General features: G+C 40.8%; 1 protein-coding gene across 1 annotated transcript in view; it reads right to left on the reverse strand.

Moving 5' to 3' along the window:
- The window catches only part of LOC309834148 (interleukin-36 gamma-like), a gene marked incomplete at both ends in the record, with an annotated part of 33,180 nt that extends 15,105 nt beyond the window's left edge, over window positions 1–18,075 (reverse strand). Inside the window, one exon of the mRNA XM_082672768.1 lies at window positions 18,020–18,075. Within this exon, the coding sequence (XP_082528894.1) occupies window positions 18,020–18,075 (56 nt within the window). The remainder of the gene's footprint in view (window positions 1–18,019) is intronic.
- Window positions 18,076–18,694: the final 619 nt, after the last annotated feature.

Raw genomic sequence — 18,694 nt, forward strand, 5'->3', positions numbered from 1 at the left:
TCGACAGAAAAATTAAAACTTTACAGACAAGCAAAAGCTAAGAGAACTCAGCACCACCAAACGAGTTTTACGACAAATGCTAAAGGAAGTGCTCTAGGCAGGAAACACAAGAGAAGGAAAAGACCTACAATAACAAACCCAAAACAATTAAGAAAATGGGAATAGGAACATACATATCAATAATTACCTTAAATGTAAATGGACTAAATGCTCCCACCAAAAGACATAGACTGGCTGAATGGATACAAAAATAAGACCCATATATATGCTGTCTACAAGAGACCCACTTCAGACCTAGGGACACATACAGACTGAAAGTGAGGGGTTGGAAAAAGATATTCCATGCAAATGGAAACCAAAAGAAAGCTGGAGTAGCAATTCTCACATCAGACAAAATAGACTTTAAAACAAAGACTATTACAAGAGACAGATAAGGACACTACATAATGATCAAGGGATCAATCCAAGAAGAAGATATAACAGTTGTAAATATTTATGCACCCAACATAGAAGCACCTCAATACATAGGCAAATGCTAACAGTCATAAAAGAGGAAATTGACAGTAACAAAATCATAGTAGGGGACTTTAACACCCCACTTTCACCAATGGACAGATCATCCAAAATGAAAATAAATGAGGAAACACAAGCTTTAAATGATACATTAAACAAGATGGACTTAATTGATATTTATAGGACATTCCATCCAAAAGCAACAGAATACACTTTCTTCTCAAGTGCTCATGGAACATTCTCCAGGATAGATCATATCTTAGGTCACAAATCAAGCCTTGGTAAATTTAAGAAAATTGAAATCGTATCAAGTATCTTTTCTGACCACAATGCTATGAGACTAGATATCAATTACAGAAAAAATCTGTAAAAAATACAAATACATGGAGATTAAACAATATGCTACTAAATAACCAAGAGATCACTGAAGAAATCAAAGAGGAAATCAAAAAATACCTAGAAACAAATGACAACACAATGACCCAAAACCTAAGAGATGAAGCAAAAGCAGTTCTGAGAGGGAAGTTTATAGCAATAAAATTCTACCTCAAGAAACGAGAAACATCTCACATAAACAACCTAACCTTATTCCTAAAGCAATTAGAGAAAGAAGAACAAAAAACCCCCAAAGTTAGCAGAATGAAAGAAATCATAAAGATCAGAGCAGAAATAAATGAAAAAGAAATGAAGGAAACAATAGCAAAGATCAATAAAACTAAAAGCTGGTTTGCTGAGAAGATAAACAAAATTGATAAACCATTAGCCAGACTCATTAAGAAAAAAAGGGAGAAGACTCAAATCAATAGAATTGGAAATGCAAAAGAAGTAACAACTGACGCTGCAGAAATACAAAGGATCATGAGAAATTACTACAAACAACTATATGCCAATAAAATGGACAACCTGGAAGAAATAGACAAATTCTTAGAAAAGCACAACCTTCCAAGACTGAACCAGAAAGAAATAGAAAATATAAACAGACCAATCACAAGCACTGAAATTGAGACTGTGATTAAAAATCTTGCAACAAACAAAAGCCCAGGACCAGATGGCTTTACAGGCGAATTCTGTCAAACATTTAGAGAAGAGCTAACACCTATCCTTCTCAATAGAGGGAGGAACACTTCCAAGCTCATTCTATGAGGCCACCATCACCCTGATACCAAAATCAGACAAAGAGGTCACAAAGAAAGAAAACTACAGGCTAATATCACTGATGAACATAGATGTAAAAATCCTCAACAAAATACTAGCAAACAGAATCCAAGAGCACATTAAAAGGATCATACACCATGATCAAGTGGGATTTATCCCAGGAATGCAAGGATTCTTCAATATACACAAATCAATCAATGTGATAAACCATATCAACAAATTGAAGGAGAAAAACCACATGATTATCTCAATAGATACAGAAAAAGCTTTCAACAAAATTCATCACCCATTTATGATAAAAACCCTCCGGAAATTAGGCATAGAGGGAACTTACCTCAACATAATAAAGGTCATATATGACAAACCCACAGCCAACATTGCTCTCAATGGTTAAAAACTGAAGCCATTTCCTCTAATATCAGGAACAAGACAAGGTTGTCCACTCTCACCACTATTATTCAACATAGTTTTGGAAATTTTAGCCACAGCAATCAGGGAAGAAAAAGAAATAAAAGGAATACAAATTGGAAAAGAAAAGTAAAATGTCACTGTTTGCAGATGACATGATGCTATACATAGAGACTTGTAAAGATGCTACCAGAAAACTACTAGAGCTAATCAATGAATTTGGTAAAGTAGAAGGATACAAAATTAATGCACAGAAATCTCTTGCATTCCTATATTCAGATGATGAAAAATCTCAAAGAGAAATTAAAGAAACACTCCCATTTACCAGTGCAGCAAAAAGAATAAAATACCTAGGAATAAACCTACCTAAGGAGACAAAAGATCTGTATGCAGAAAACTATAAGACAGTGATGAAAGATTTTAAAGGTGATACAAACAGATGCAGAGATATACAATATTCTTGGATTGGAAGAGTCAACATTGTGAAAATGACTATACTACCCAAAGCAATCTACAGATTCAATGCAATCCCTATCAAACTACCAATGGCAGGGCTTCCCTGGTGGCACAGTGGTTGAGAGTCCGCCTGCCAATGCAGGGGACATGGGTTCGTGCCCCGGTCTGGGAAGATCCCACATGCTGCAGAGTGGCTAGGCCCGTGAGCCATGGCCGCTGAGCCTGTGCATCCGGAGCCTGTGCTCTGCAGCGGGAGAGGCCACAACAGTGAAAGGCCCACGTACTGAAAAAAAAAAAACCTACCAATGGCATTTTTCACAGAACTAGAACAAAAAATTTCACAATTTGTATGGAGACACAAAAGACCCCGAACAGCCAAAGCAATCTTGAGAAAGAAAAACAGAGCTGGAAGAATCAGGCTCCCTGATTTCAGACTATACTACAAAACTACAGTAATCAAGACAGTATTGTACTGGCACAAAAACAGAAATATAGATCAATGGAACAGGATGGAAAGCCCAGAGACAAACCCAAGCACATATGGTCACCTTATATTTTGATAAAGGAGACAAGAATATACAATGGAGAAAAGACAGCCTCTTCAATAAGTGGTGCTGGGAACACTGGACAGCTACATGGAAAAGAATGAAATTAGAACACTCCCTAACACCATACACACAAAAAAAACTCAAAATGGATTAAAGACCTAAATGTAAGGCCAGACACTATAAAACTCTTAGAGGAAAACATAGGCAGAACACTCTATGACATAAATCACAGCAAGATCCTTTTTGACCCACCTCCTAGAGAAATGGAAATAAAAACAAAAATAAACAAATGAGACCTAATGAAACTTAAAAGCTTTTGCACAGCAAAGGAAAACATAAACAAGATGAAAAGACAACCCTCCGAATGGGAGAAAATATTTGCAAATGAAGCAACTGACAAAGGATTAATCTCCAAAATTTACAAGCAGCTCATGCAGCTCTATATCAAAAAACAACCCCATCCAAAAATGGGCAGAAGACCTAAACAGACATTTCTCCAAAGAAGATATACAGATTGCCAACAAACACATGTAAATTGATACAGCCACTATGGAGAACAGTATGGAGGTTCCTTAAAAAACTAAAAATAGAACTACCATATGACCCAGCAATCCCACTACTAGGCATATACCCTGAGAAAACCATAATTCAAAATAGAGTCATGTACCACAATGCTCATTGCAGCTCTATTTACAATAGCCAGGACATGGAAGTAACCTAAGTGTCCATCGACAGATGAATGGATAAAGAAGATGTGGCACATATATACAATGGAATATTACTCAGCCATAAAAAGAAACGAAATTGAGTTATTTGTAGTGAGGTGGATGGACCTAGAGTCTTTCATACAGAGTGAAGTAAGTCAGAAAGAGAAAAACAATAATGTATGCTAACACATATATATGGAATCTAAAAAACAAAAAATGGTTCTGAAGAGCCTAGAGGCAGGACAGGAATAAAGACACAGACGTAGAGAATGGACACAGGGACATTGGGGAGTGGGGACACGGAGAGTGGGAAGGGTAAGCTGGGATGAAGTGAGAAAGTGGCACGGACATATATACACTACCAAATGTAAAATAGATAGCTAGTGGGAAGCAGCCGCATAGCACAGGGAGATCAGCTCAGTGCTTTGTGACCACCTAGAGGGCTGGGATAAGGAGGGTGGGAGGGAGACGTAAGAGGGAGGAGATATGGGGATATATGTATATGTATAGCTGACTCACTTTGTTATAAAGCAGAAACTAACACACAATTATAAAGCAATTATACTCCAATAAAGATGTTAATAAATAAATAATCACTTAACTAAAAAAAAAGGAAATGACTTTAGCAGAAAGGAAAGAATAAAACTGAGCACATCATTCATAATAGGGATAAGTATTGTTCCCTGAGATTTTATTTCATTTGTTGTTTGTATGTCTGTGTATGCGCTAGGCTGTATTGCAAAATGTAGTTCTTCCATTACATCACAGTAAAAAGAGTTTGAAAAACAAACAAACAAAAACAAAAAATAAATAAAAATTTAAAAATAAAGTTAAAGAACATTTGCTTTAAAACAGAAACAGACTCACAGATACTGAAAACAAACTTATGGTTACCAAAGGAGAAAGGGGGAGGGATAAATTAGGAGTTTGGGATCAACAGATACACACTACTATATATAAAATAGATAAACAACTAGGACCTACTGTATAGCACCGGGAACTATATTCAGTATCTTGTAATAGCCTATAGGGAAAAGAATACAAAAAGAATATATATATATATATGTTTAACTGAATCACTTTGCTCTACAACCGAAACTAACACAACATTGTAAATCACCTATACTTCTATTAAAAAAAAAAGAATGTTTGCTTAAAGAAAGGTCAGAAGATAATCACGTTTCTACCAAGTCATCTATTATAGTGAAATAACATGGCTAAAGAATATATATTTTTAAATTACTTTCACCTCTTTCTGTTTTCTTTAATTAATAGACTTTCATTTAGAGCAGTTTCAGGTTTATAGGAAAACAGAGCAGGAAGTACGGGGAGTTCTCATATACCCCTCCCCACAAGCACCCCCTTATACACACACAGCCTACAGAAGTTCCTTATTATTAAGATCTTGCATTAGTGCTACATTTGTTATAATTGATGAACCCATATTACATATATAACCATATATAACATTGAGATTGTTATTAACTGAAGTACATAGTTTACATGAGGCTTTACTCTGTGCTACACAATTCTGAGTTTTGACAAACACATAACGTCATGTATCTGCCATTACAGTAACATAAACGATAGTTTCACTGCCCAAAAAATCCCCTGTGCTCCATCTGTTCATCCCTTCTCCCTCTCCTAACCCCAGACACCTCTGATCTTTTCACTGTCTGTATAGTTGTGCCACATTCCAGAATGTAATATAGTTGGAATCATACAGTATACATAGCATTTCAGACTAACTTCCCTTATTTTGCAGTATGCATTTAAGGTTCCTCATTTTACAGCTTGATAGCTCCTTTTTTTTTTTTTTTTGGCTGAAGGATATTCTTTTGTATTGATATACCACAGTTTTTCTGTCCATTAGCCTATTGAAAGACATCTTAATTGCTTCCAGGTTTTAGCAATGATGAACTAAAGCTACTCTAAACATTCATGTGCATGTTTTTGTGTACAGTGCAATTTCTGGATGATATGGTAAGACTATGTTTAGCTTTGTAAACAAACAAACAAACAAAAACTGCCAGGATGTCTTCCAAAGTGGCTGTACCATTTTGCATTCCTACCAGCAATGGCAGAAATTTCCCATTGCTCCCCTTCCTCAACAGCATTTGGTATTGTGTGTTCCTGATTTTGGCCATTCTAATAGGTGTGTAATGGTATCTCCTTGTTTCAATTTACAATTCCCTAATGACATATGATGTGGAGCATCTTTTCACATTATATGCCATCTGCATATCTTCTTTGGTGAGTTGCCTGTTCAGATGTTTTGCCCATTTTTAATGGGTTGTTTTCATATTATTGAATTATCAGAGATCTTTGTATATTTTGAGTTTAACCTATTTCTTTTCACTTTTGTTAATATGGCCACTAGAAAATTTTAAATTCCATACATGGCTCACATGTGTAGTTTACACTGTATTTTTTTAATTGGAGCATATTTGACTTACAATGTTGTGTTAGTTTCAGGTGTACAGCAAAGTGATTCAGTTACACATATACATATATTCATTCTTTTTCAGATTCTTTTCCCATATAGGTTATTACAGAATATTGAACAGAGTTCCCTGTGCTATACAGCAGGTCGTTGTTCGTTATCTATTTTATATGTAGTAGTGTGTGTATGTTAATCCCAAGCTCCTAATTTTTCTCATCCCCCATGTTTCCCCTTTGGTAACCATAAGTTTGTTTTCGAAATCTGTGAGTCTGTTTCTGTTTCGTAAATAAGTTCATTTATATTATTTTCTAAAAATTAGATTCCACATATGAATGATATAGTATGATATTTGCCTTTCTCTGGCTGACTTACTTCACTTCGTATGATTGTCTAAGGATGCAGCTGTACTGCCAGTAGAGGCCCAGGTACAGCATCATGAAGGGGCAGCCACTTACCCAGCTCATGTGGAAGGGCCAGGGGTGGGAGACAGGGCAAAGCAGAACATTTTGGTGTGACACTTTTGACACACTCATTTTGCAACCCTGAAAAAACAAAACATTACATTTCCAGCTTTTTAGAGTGAATTACCTAGTAATATGTGCAACTCACATGCTCATCTAATGGCTTGACTTCCCTCTCCCATTCCCTGATCCAACACTGCGGGCCTCGGGGTCTCAGTTTATCACCTGGGTTCCCACTGCTGTCTGTTAATGGTCTGCGGCCCCAGACCCTCACTGATTCAAGCTGTCCTGCTCTCTTTGGTCAGATTTTTCCAAAATACACATCTGTTCTTGCCACTTCCTCCCTAAAACTCTCAATGATTCCCTACTACCTGGACAGTAAAGTTCAAACACTAGCGCAGGTCAGGTCCTAGCAAGGGATAGAGCTTACACTCAAAAGATGCAACTGGGGAGAATGCAATCAAAGGGGTATTTACAAAAGTGCAGGCAGGTCCCGAGGAAACAACAGAAGATGGTGAAGCTGCCGACAGCTGGAATCTACTACGCTTTCCAGAGGAAAAAGGGCAAGGGGACCTGGCGTGACCTGACACAGAGAGAGCCGAAGCTGTGATCTTACTTACTGGAACGTAGCCATTGACAATTGGCCCAGGAGTTCGGCTGGGGGGCCGGGGCGGGGGGCGGAGGGAACGGGGAGGGGGCGGTCGTGCGCTAACCAAACTCTTCCCCTCCCTCTGACCTCCCAGTGCCTGAGCCCAACCGGGAGAGAGAGGACAAGAGACCTCTGAAGTAGCCCACAAGGTCAGTTTCACAGGCACGGAGCATGTAGTGATACGAGGCACGCCCACCTGAGGCTCGGTGGTAACGCTTACCACTGGGTTTCCTGACCCAGCCCATAACTGCCCGCCCACCTCAAGGCACCCCTGCTGCAGGCTGCGCACTCACTCTGGCCAAGAAACCCCTCTGCAATGCAGTGCCGATCACAGCACTCCCCTGAGTAAAACCCTCCGCGCTCTCTATCCAGCAAATCCAGACTGTACAGTGAAATCCCAAGACCCTCTTATAAACTGACTCTGCGCACCTCCTCGCTCACTTTACCTTCATGAATGCAAAGGTTTGGTTCAGCACAGACCCCTTATAGAGCATCCTCAGCCACTATCCTCTCTTGGATGCTGCTACAGAGAGGGCCTGGCTGCCAGCGAACCCGAAATCCGTCCTTGTGGTCCCCCTAAAACACCTTCAGGGCTTCCAGGGACCCTGGCTGAGCTAGTGTCAGAACTGTGCCTCCTCTGACCAGCAGAGGGCGCCATGACACCGAACAACGTCGAAAGCACTTTCGGAGGCCACCCCGGGCGTGGGGTTGCGAGAGCTCTGAGCTCGGCGTGGTGCCTGCAGGCAGGACAGTTGTCCAACCCGAGAAATGCGCTTGTCAAACTTTTTTTTTTTTTTAATGCAAACCACGGTTTGAAATACATTTTACCTTGCCACCTAGTACACACATACGCGTATATTTATTATCGAGTTTTAATATTAATCTGTCCAAATCTGATTGCTGATATTTCACAGTGATAAATTCAAAATTAAATAGTTTAACACAATTAAATTTAGTTAATTAATTGAAGTGGAGTTTTGGTCTTTGTACCAGTAAAGCAAGAGTTTTTTAAACTGTTTTTATGTGACTAAAGCATTTATTTTGTGAAATATTCACAATTTTAGTTATTGAATGCGTGGGATTTTCTGTACCTTATTTTCTTGCTGTGTACTTAATTTTAAAAAATTTTTTCAATGCAACTTATTTTGAGACATTTTTAAAATATAGCTAACCAAAAAAAAATGAAAATCTGAGGCTGTAAAGTCATAAAGGCCTACAGTCTCCTTAAAATGAAACATTTAATTTTCATGTGTTATTTATTTTCTGGGTAGCAGAGTGCGTAACATTTTAGTTCAACCTAGAAAGTTATGAGATTCACAAATCATACACAGTTGTGGGGAAAAATACTTTGTCATAAACTCTTTAACATGTTAAAAGATAAACTGGGCCTTATTAACAATTTTAAGAGTTTATCTGAGCAAAAATATCCATCCGAATTGGGCAGCATCCAATCTAGCTGACAGAAAGGAGCACTGAGGAGCTGTACAAAATAAGACTTATATAGGCAGAAGGGCCGGGGAACAAGGAAGTAAAAAGTCCGGTTTGTTGTTACAAAGTTACTTTCCTTTAGGGGATGACAGAGGTGTACCAGGCAGATGACCTAACTAGTGTTGGTCAGTTGATCCCTGATTGACTGGGTTAAGATTCCATTTCTGGGAGATCTGGGAACACTGATTAAGTGAAACCTCAGTTTGTTGACACAGGCTTAGCATAATCGACTCCATTTTGGGCCTTTTGTCTTGTTTTTTAACAAACATAGTAATTATCTATATTTATATTCATGTTCCAAATAATTATCTTGCTTAGTTTAAATAGCTTGTTTGCATGGAAAGTCATCACAGGCAGCAACAGCAGGAAACAAACCACATGGAGGCCTTGTGAGACGGACCTTCCTTTAGTTTCCACAAATGCAAAACAAGAAACAGTGTATTTTATAAGCTTGGCTACAACAGTGTGGGAGGGAGCCCTGGAGGAGGCAGTCACAAAAGGATGCCATTAACTGTTAAAAGCAAAATGCTTCTCACAGTGCAGCACCATACCTTTAACCAGCCTGTGCAAAAGCTGTTTGCGGTGTTTGAGACCAACAGAGAAAAAAAAAAAAAGGTTCCACTTTCAAATAATAACTACTAATAGATTGTTAAAGTTTTCATTACAGATTGATAAAAGTATGTAAGCATGCATAGTTAATACAATAATTGGGATCCCTGAAGAGAAGTTCTTCAAGACAAGCTATTGGGGGGTGAAATATTCAATGAGTCAATAAATGTTCTAAAACAAAGATCTTCTTAGAAGCGCTGCAAAAGTCTGTGTCCTTGTGATGGGGCTGCAGTGATAAAACGTCACCGTGGCTTTGTTACCGAGGCCAAGCTCGCTCTGCTCGCTGCACTACCGGACAATACATCAGAGAAGCCAGCAGACCGAGAAGATGGCTGACGAACGTCTCAAAATAACCATCTCATCAGGGTTTGGATGCCAGTTTCTCTTATAGAACAGAGAGGGGGAGGAGATGAGGAAGTAAAGTAAAAAGGCTATAAGTTTTGTAAATATCACCTGGAATGGCCAGCCCCGGGGAGGGGATGTGTTAATTTCTTCTTTCTTACAGCCATCCACAGGTGCACTGGGTGGGATGTTTCCCTGAACAAAGGCACTTTGGTTTAACATTCAGGCAGAGGAGCAGGCTTCCCCGAGGCAGGCCATTATGTATAGACAGTATCCTTTTAATGAACAAAAGCAGCTGAAAGCAAAGGTTAAAGTAAAAGAAAGAGATCCAACATGCAGTCTGATTCGGCTCTTCCGTGTTACAGCTTTATATCAAGTCCTTTCTCAAAGTACTGAAATTCAGGTATTTGGGGTGATTCCTGAATTCACAGGGAAGAGCTGGCATGTTAAATCTTGCCTAGACAGCTGAATTCCACACCACGTGATGTTAAAACATTGATGTGTCTTACATGGAAACAACCTAAATGTCCAGCGTCAGATGAATGGATAAGGAAGATGTGGTACATATATACAATGGAATATTACTCAGCCATAAAAAAGAATGAAATAATGCCATTTTCAGCAACGTGGATGGACCTAGAGATTATCATACTAAGTGAAGTAAGTCAGAAAGAGAAAGGCAAATATATGATATCACTTATATGTGGAATCTAAAATATGACACCAATGAACCTATCTATGAAACAGAAACAGACTCACAGACATAGAGAACAGACTTGTGGTTGCCAAGGGGGAGTGGGTCGGGGGAAGGATGAGTGGGAGGTGGGGGTTAGGAGATGCAAGCTATTATATATGGAAAGGATAAACAACAAGGTCCTACTGTAGAGCACAGAGAACTATTTTCAGTATCCTATGATAAACCATAATGGAAAAGAATATTTTTAAAAAAAGAATGTATATATGTATAACTGAATCACTTTACTGCACAGCAGAAATCAACACAACATTGTAAATCAACTATACTTCAATTTTTTAAAAAAACTGGTATAAAAAAAAGAAAGAAAATGTTGATATGTCTTATAAAACCCAACTGCTTCTGTCCAATCTGTTTTCAGCTCCTTGTTAAGATGTGGGAGCAGAAACCTCTGCTGAAAAGTAAGTAAAAGGAGCCCTTTACCAAGAATGCGTGAATGGTTCAACCCTTATCGTGCTGAATGGATTCTGCTAGTTTAGGTTCTGTTCCTTTTTGTTTTGCGGCTGATTTCTATGACTTACTACAGGTCTCGGCCCACAGTTGATAAGGCCCTGTCTTAGAAATGGAGCTGGGAAGAAAATATAGATTATTAGCAGCTGGCTCTAGAGAGCACAGGGCCCCTCTCACCTCCTCCAGGGTTGGCCGCATGGAGAGAGCCAAGCTTGGAATTAGGAGAAAAATGTCTTTGGCCCATCCTGTCCCCAGGCAAGCTTGGACCCCACCTGTACTTCATGTGTTAAACGGGGGAGTAGTTCCTGCCCCTTTTACTTCTGTTGTTGTTGTAAGGGTCTGACGAATTAAAAAAAGACTTCAGGGGAAAATGCACTGCTTTATATAGAATACAAGTGTATCGTCAGAATCATTCAGCAAGGACCAGCATATCCCTGCCCTGTTCCCGGCACTACCTCTGTGCCTAGTGGCCCTGCGGGTCCCCAGGCTACAGCCACTCCTGGGCACAATCAAATGCACACACAGTCCCAGAGTTAGGAACAGACTGTGCACCCCAGGTCTGTTTCTAAGACAATTGATCAGAGCCACAAACTCTGGGGCTTAGCCTGCTCGGTACCGGGCCTGGTTCCTGCCACTGTTCGTGATTTGGTACCTAGAGTTATCACACCACAGAATACCCACAGAACGGAATAGTGCCATTCTATCAGGTCACCCCACCACCTTGGCAAGCGGGGGTTGGATGACGGCTCACCCCGCTTTACCTATGAACAGGTGTGTGCAGAAGCACCTGCCATCAGCCTTTTCCTCATAGGAAGTATCACCTGGACCACACTTGTTCCATCCTTTCTCCACTTATGGACTATCATCTACTCTACCTACATCTCTGGCCATCCTCTCTAAGTGACCAAGAGGACATTTTGATCTGGAAAGGAAGTGACATGCCAGCCCACACAGCTGGGGGAGCTTACTATCAATCTCAAAGTCTTCTTTCATCCTGATGTCACAGCAGGCTAAAATAGTGAAACATTAAGACAATAAATCAAAGAAACTTCTACATGTTACCAAATAAATTTTTTTTCAATTTTCACATATATTAAAAACTTCTCCCTTCTCCTACTCCTTAATGTAAAAACTCCTCTCCTAAGGTTATATTCCAAGGAAATAATCACTCACTGCTGAATTTATAGGGTATATGCATGTGTCCAGCAATGTGAAATCATTTCAAAAATTGTAGGATGTTCATGTCCTCTTTCCTCAACTTTGATGCCAAAAGGGGTCCACTTGGACCCAAATATGTGTTAGCAATGTAGAAGGTACTGGAGAGTTGTAGAAGGCATGGAGAAGGTTTACAGTGTAACCCCCAGGAAACAGCTTAATCACCCCAGTATCCAGTGTCCCTTCTTTGCACCCACTGGCTGGCTTCCCCTTCCCTGCGCTTCCCTCCCCTCCCCCCTTTCCCTCCCCCACCTCGCTCTCCCCCTCTTCCCCCTTTTCTCTCCTTCCATCCTCCACTCCTTTCCTCCAATCAAAATTTCACTGACTCCAGTCTGGTCCTTTCTCACTGAAACCCATTTTTCTCAACTCTCCACTCCCGCTCCTGCCAAATTTTCATTCTTTATCCAGTTCAGAGCTCACCAAAACAAAGGCCGATACAGTACACAGGACAGACCTTCCTTAGAACACAGTTTAATGACCATGTTTTGGCATATTGGTATGATTTAGGGGCTCGCATCCCCCTTGGAAAGACTAACAAGGAATTCTCCAACAAAGATGGGTCTCCCCTTACTAAAAACCCCTATAATGGATGAAAAAGGAAAAGAATTTTCTACATACTTTTACATATTCCGTGGAACGTCATGCAACAATTAAAAACGATCTTATAGAAGCCTACCTTGTGACATGGAAGGGAATGCAAGATACACAGTTAGTGACCAAAAAAATTAATTTTTCATGCTTGATTCTATATTTGTAATTAAAAAGAAGTCTATAGATGAAAAATAAAAGTCTAGAAGGATAGACAGTAAACATTCGTACTGATTAAGAAGTAGTGTAGGAGAATTGTTAAGAACGTGGGTTTGGAGTCACAAAAACCTGAGCTACATCCCCTCTCTGACTTATAGACATGTGGCCTTAGAGCAATTTACTCAGCCTCAAAGCCCCTGTTCTTTTATCTGAGTGCTAGGGCCCTTATAAGATTTAGGTGCGATCATACAGAGCATGTATAACACATGTTAGGTGCTCGATAAAAGTTCATTATAGTCATGGTTGTATTAGGTTCCAAACGGTTTATGGAAATTTTTCCTGAATGAACCATCTGTTTGTGTCATCATGAAACATAGTCATGCTAAAATTTAATCATCAACTAAATATTAAAGAATGTTTACAAGGAAAAAATAAGGAAAATGAAATCAATAATCGAACAGCCAATTGGCTGTAGGGAGAAGTAGGTCCTTGGGGGGTTGATCAAGGGCGGTGTCCCGGAAGTGCTTCACATTTTAAAGATTAGGGGGCCAGAGGAGGCAGAGGGCGATGGTAGTCGGGTCTAAATGAGCATCTGGAAGGAGAGATAGGAGAGGCCACTGCTGCCTGGACTCCCTGGGCTGTTAAGAGAATTTAATGAGAGCAAAAGCCTTGCCTGAACCCAGTCTCACTTGCCGACTTACCTATTCTTTCCCCTTTTCCTTGCATCAAGGCTGTTTTCCACAGACACCTTGTTGTGGGAGTGAACCTGCAGGCACCTCAGCTTCTCCTTCCTCCTTCATCACGGTTTAGATGGTTTCGTGCCATCGAAGGAGGCTACAATAAAGGTTAGAGAAAGCTAAATATCTTTGTTATCTGCTGTTACATTACTAACCATCCCAAACTGAGTAGCTTAAAATAATAACAACCATTTATTTTGTTCAAAACTCTGCCAGGTGGACAGGGCTCAGTGGGGACAACTCATTGCTGCTCCAGGCAATGTCAGGGGGCTTAGCTGGATGGAGGATTCACATCCAAGGCTGGCACGTTGGTGCTTACTACGGATCAGGAACTCAGCCAGGGCTACTGGCCAAGGGCTATTGGCCAAGGGACCCAATTCCTCTCCACGTGGCCTCTCCTTGGGGCTGCTTGGGCTTCTTTACAGAATGGTAGCTGGGTTCCAAGAGCAAGTATCCCAACCTACAGAAGAATGGAAGAAGAGTAGAAGTTGGTAGTCTCTTAAAACCTGGGTCCAGCAACTGGCAATACTTCAATTCTGACATATTCTATTGATCCATCAAAGAACCTGCACCGATTCAAGAGGAGCGCATGTAAATGTCATCTCTCGATGGGAGAAATGTCAAGGAACTTGCATTCATAGTTAAACTATCACAGTCTGCCTCTTGGCCATGATTATTTCAACTCCTCCCTTATGCGAAATACACTTATGCCCTCCCAAGGGCCCCAGAAGTCTCATCCAATGAAGGCATCAGCTTGCGGTCCAGGACTTCATCATCTAAACCAGGAAAATCCAACCTGTGGGCCAATTCTGGCCAAGCCCACATGTTCCATGGCTCTTTCCCAAGTTCAAGGCCAGCAGTAGCTGCTCGAATTTTTTAAATAGCACATCACTCTGACTCTGATTCTCCTGCTACCTCTTTCACTTACAAGGACCCCTGTAATTACATTTGGTTCACCCAGAATCATCTTCCCATCTCACGACCCTTAATCACATCTGTAAAGTCCCCTTTGCCATGTAAAGTAACATAGTCACAGGTTCTGGGGATTAGGATGTAGACATCTTGGGGCCATTATTATTATATATATTAGATTATATACATTAAGTCCTCATTTTATTTTTTTACTTCTCTGTCCCTTTCAGTCCAAGCTTTTATCATTCCTTTAAAAACGTTTTGCATTGTAGCAATGTAGGGGCAGTGGATTAAGAGTTACAAACTATTAGGTATAAAATAAGCTACAAGGATATAACATACAGCATAGGGAATATAGCCAACATTTTATAATAACTAAAAATGGAATATAACCTTTAAAAATTATGAATCACTGTATTGTATACCTATAACATATATTATTGTAAACCAGCTATACTTCAATAAAAAATTTTAATAAAAAATAAAGTCTATGAGAACAAAATTTTCAACCATCGTATATATTATATATATATACACGTACATATATGTACATGTATTTATAAAATTCCAATGATCTTCCTTTTAAGTAACTTGGAATCAAACTATAGATTGATGTTCGATTAATACTTGTAAATCAATTAAATTCTTCTCTAACGGAAAAATAAATTCAATAACAAAAGTTTAAAAAAACATTTTGCATTCGCAATTGATAATCCATTCAACTAGACAAAAAAACACACCTACGTTTCCTTTCCAGATGGCCCACCTAACTTGCATTGCCTGTGAGGCTTCTGTGGGACAAGACCTTCAAGTTTCTTAAAGGACCTGCCAGGTACGCCCTTCAATCCTTCTAAGGTTCAATTTCCCACATTACCTTAGGCAACAGTTTTGCTAAACTTCCCACCACAACATAACACACATCATTCTTTTCTCCGGCTTTCAGTCGCATTTTCCTCACTGCCCTTCACGCCCTCATGAGCAAAGACTTCCAGCTTCCACCGGCCACCCAAACCCAAAGCCAGGGTCACATGTTTTACATTTTAGTTACTGGAGCACCTCTCCTGATACCAAAACCTCTTCTAATTATCTAGTAACCAACCACCATAACCAACCACCGCAAAACTTTGTGGCCTATTTTGTTCACAATTCTGCATTATGGACAGGGCTCAGCTGAGATAGCGACTCTGTTTCATGTGGCTCGGCTGGGCCTGGAGGATGATTTTCCAGCAGGTCACTCGTTCTGCTCTCATGTTGGTGTTAGATATCAGCTAGGAGCTCAGCTGGGGCTTTCAGTAGAGCCCCAATTTCTTTCCACGTGGACCCCTTAGTGGGGCTGCTTGGAATTTCTCACAGTATGATGGCTGGTTTGTAAGAACAAATATTCCAAGAGACAGGAAGTACAAGCTGCCAGTCCCTAAGACCTGGAAGCGGCTGGAAGCAGACACAGTTCCACTGCCTTCTATTGGTCAAGCAATCACAGCGCCCACCCAGAGTCAAGGAGAGGGTGCATAGACCACACCTCTCAAGGAGAGGAATATCAAAGAATCTGCAGTCATCTTTACTTTGCCCCACCAGCGAGCTGTTGACTAATTGTTGCTGTCATAATTTCACATCTACCCACTCCCATCCACTCCCATCCACCATCCATTCCAGATGAGCAACAGTTCCTGGTGGTACATAAGACACACCAGCACGCCGACATCCACTCAGAGCTGCACACATGGTGCATCCCTGGCCCAGGTATGTGGTCCTCACTCCTGGTTTCTGGAACACCCCCTCTGGGCTATGGGCACCAATGATTTTGGCCCTTCTCAATCCCCTAGATCAAGTCTAAATCGTCTTCCTTAGCTATGGACCTGCATGGACGAGGGGCTGGAAGAGCACTCATTGGCTTGGCCTGGCTGGGTTGGTTTTGGGGGGTTTGTTTTTCACTGTTTTTTTTTCACAATGCTCCTCCTTATGTTTCTCTAACTATTCGTAATTTCATTCCTAAGACCACTCCAAGCAACTTGCTCCAAAGAACAAGAACAGATATTTTCTCCCAGGAGGCCCTAAAAATCAATGGGTTGTTAGAGATACAGTGGGAGGGAGAGAATGGAGTTTGAGAACATACATGCCTTGGTGTGTCCTGGTAGGGTACCACTGACGTCACTCACTCTATTCCAGGGGATACAATGACTCATTTTGAAAACAAATAGAGAATTAGTCTTAGGAGAGTGCTTTTGGTCCCACTGCTTTGAGCATTCTTTGCTGATGGAGACAGATCCCAGATGACTGAATGTAGCATTTTTCTAGGTGGATCTGTGGATATCACCCGATTGGATACCATCTAAAGATCTGTTGTGAATTTCATTACCCTTGTGAGCCAGTTCTGTCCATAACTGGATATCAGTCACCTAAATGTCTCCAAGTTCTTCAGACGATTGGGGTCATCTTTTTTGCAATGTTTAAATAGGAATTAACTTAATCCCCTACCCAACATATGGTGGAAACCCAATTTCCCCTACCCCGTTCCCTCACACCTCAGGAATACCTCTCGTCGTCACCGATTTCTTATATCCTCTGACCTCTCTCATGGTTCACATATTTCAATTGGCTCCTATGTTGGTCCCAAACTGACCCAGAACTTTGGTTTCCTCTAAAAAAAAAAGGAAAAAGAGTTGCTACTGGGTGTTACTAGCCCTGTAGTTAGCAAACTTGGCTTTAGAAATACCAGCAAGCCTTAGATATCCTGATGGTGAGTCTGCTCCCTAGATCAATCAAATAGGAATTTCTGAGGGTGGGACACAGGCCTTCGTATTTTTATTAACTCCTTTGGGTATTTCAGCTGAGAAATTCTCAGCTAGCACAGTGCTTCTCAAACCCCAGTGTGCATGAGAACCACCTGGGGATCTTGTTAAAATGCAGAGTCTGGGGCTTCTCTGGTGGTGCAGTGGTTAAGAATCTACCTGCCAATGCAGGGAACACGGGTTCGAGCCCTGGTCCGGGAAGATGCCACATGCCACGGAGAAGCTAAGCCCGTATGCCAAAACTACTGAGCCTGCGCTCTAGAGCCTGCAAGCCACAACTACTGAGCCTGCGTGCCACAACTACTGAAGCCCGCGTGCCACGACTACTGAAGCCCACGCCTAGAGCCTGTGCTCTGCAACAACAGAAGCCACACCGCAACGAAGAGTAGCCCCCACTCGCCACAACTAGGGGAAGCCCACGCACAGCAACGAAGACCCAACACAGCCAAAAATAAAATAAATCAAATAAATAAATTTTTTTAAAAAGTAGAGTCTCTTTCTGGGGTTGGAGTGGGGCCCCAGATTCTTCATTTCTCATAAGCTCTCAAATGATACTGCTGATCCGCAGACCACACTTGAAGTAGCAAGGGGTCAGCACACACGGGGGAAGACAACGGTCCAGAAAACAATCTTCACCCTTCCTGGTAGACGTCCATCAGTGACACCGCCATCAGGAACTTCTCAGACGCCATCTCCTCCAGTCCCAGCTCCCAGTCTTCTCTCTCCTTTCATGTTTCTTGGCCTCCCTCAATCTCTAGGCCCCTTGCCTTGTCCTTCTCAGGATGCTTGTGCAAGTATCAGACTTTCCCTTGTTTATTGGATGGATCAGTCTAATCCTCTCCATCTCCCAGCACATCCCATCCCCATTCTACGAGCTTTGTTTCCACACCTAAATGCACTGTCAAAAGGATTGACTAATCCCAAAGCAATATGACCTCCATCTTCTCAACCAGAGGTTCCCAAACTTCTCAGCTCACTGTGCCTTAGGGTCTCAGGAACTTCTACAAAGAACCTCTAAGACAAAAAATAAATATATATATATATATATATATATATATATACACACACACACACACATATGCCTGACAGTTCTGTTTATTAAGTAGTCAGATTGATACAACTTAATGGAATTTGCATACACAGGTCTAACCCATGTTCTTGTTTCCCTCAAAAATTTAAAGTATCCCGTGGCATTGACACATGTACACTATTGATACTACGTATAAAATAGATAACTAGTGAGAACATACCGCATAACACAGGGAACTCTACCTAATGCACTGTGGTGACCTGAATGGGAAGGAAGTCCAA

The sequence above is a fragment of the Grampus griseus genome, assembly GCF_964374135.1.
Source record: "Grampus griseus genome assembly, chromosome: 15".
Taxonomy (NCBI): Eukaryota; Metazoa; Chordata; class Mammalia; order Artiodactyla; family Delphinidae; genus Grampus; species Grampus griseus.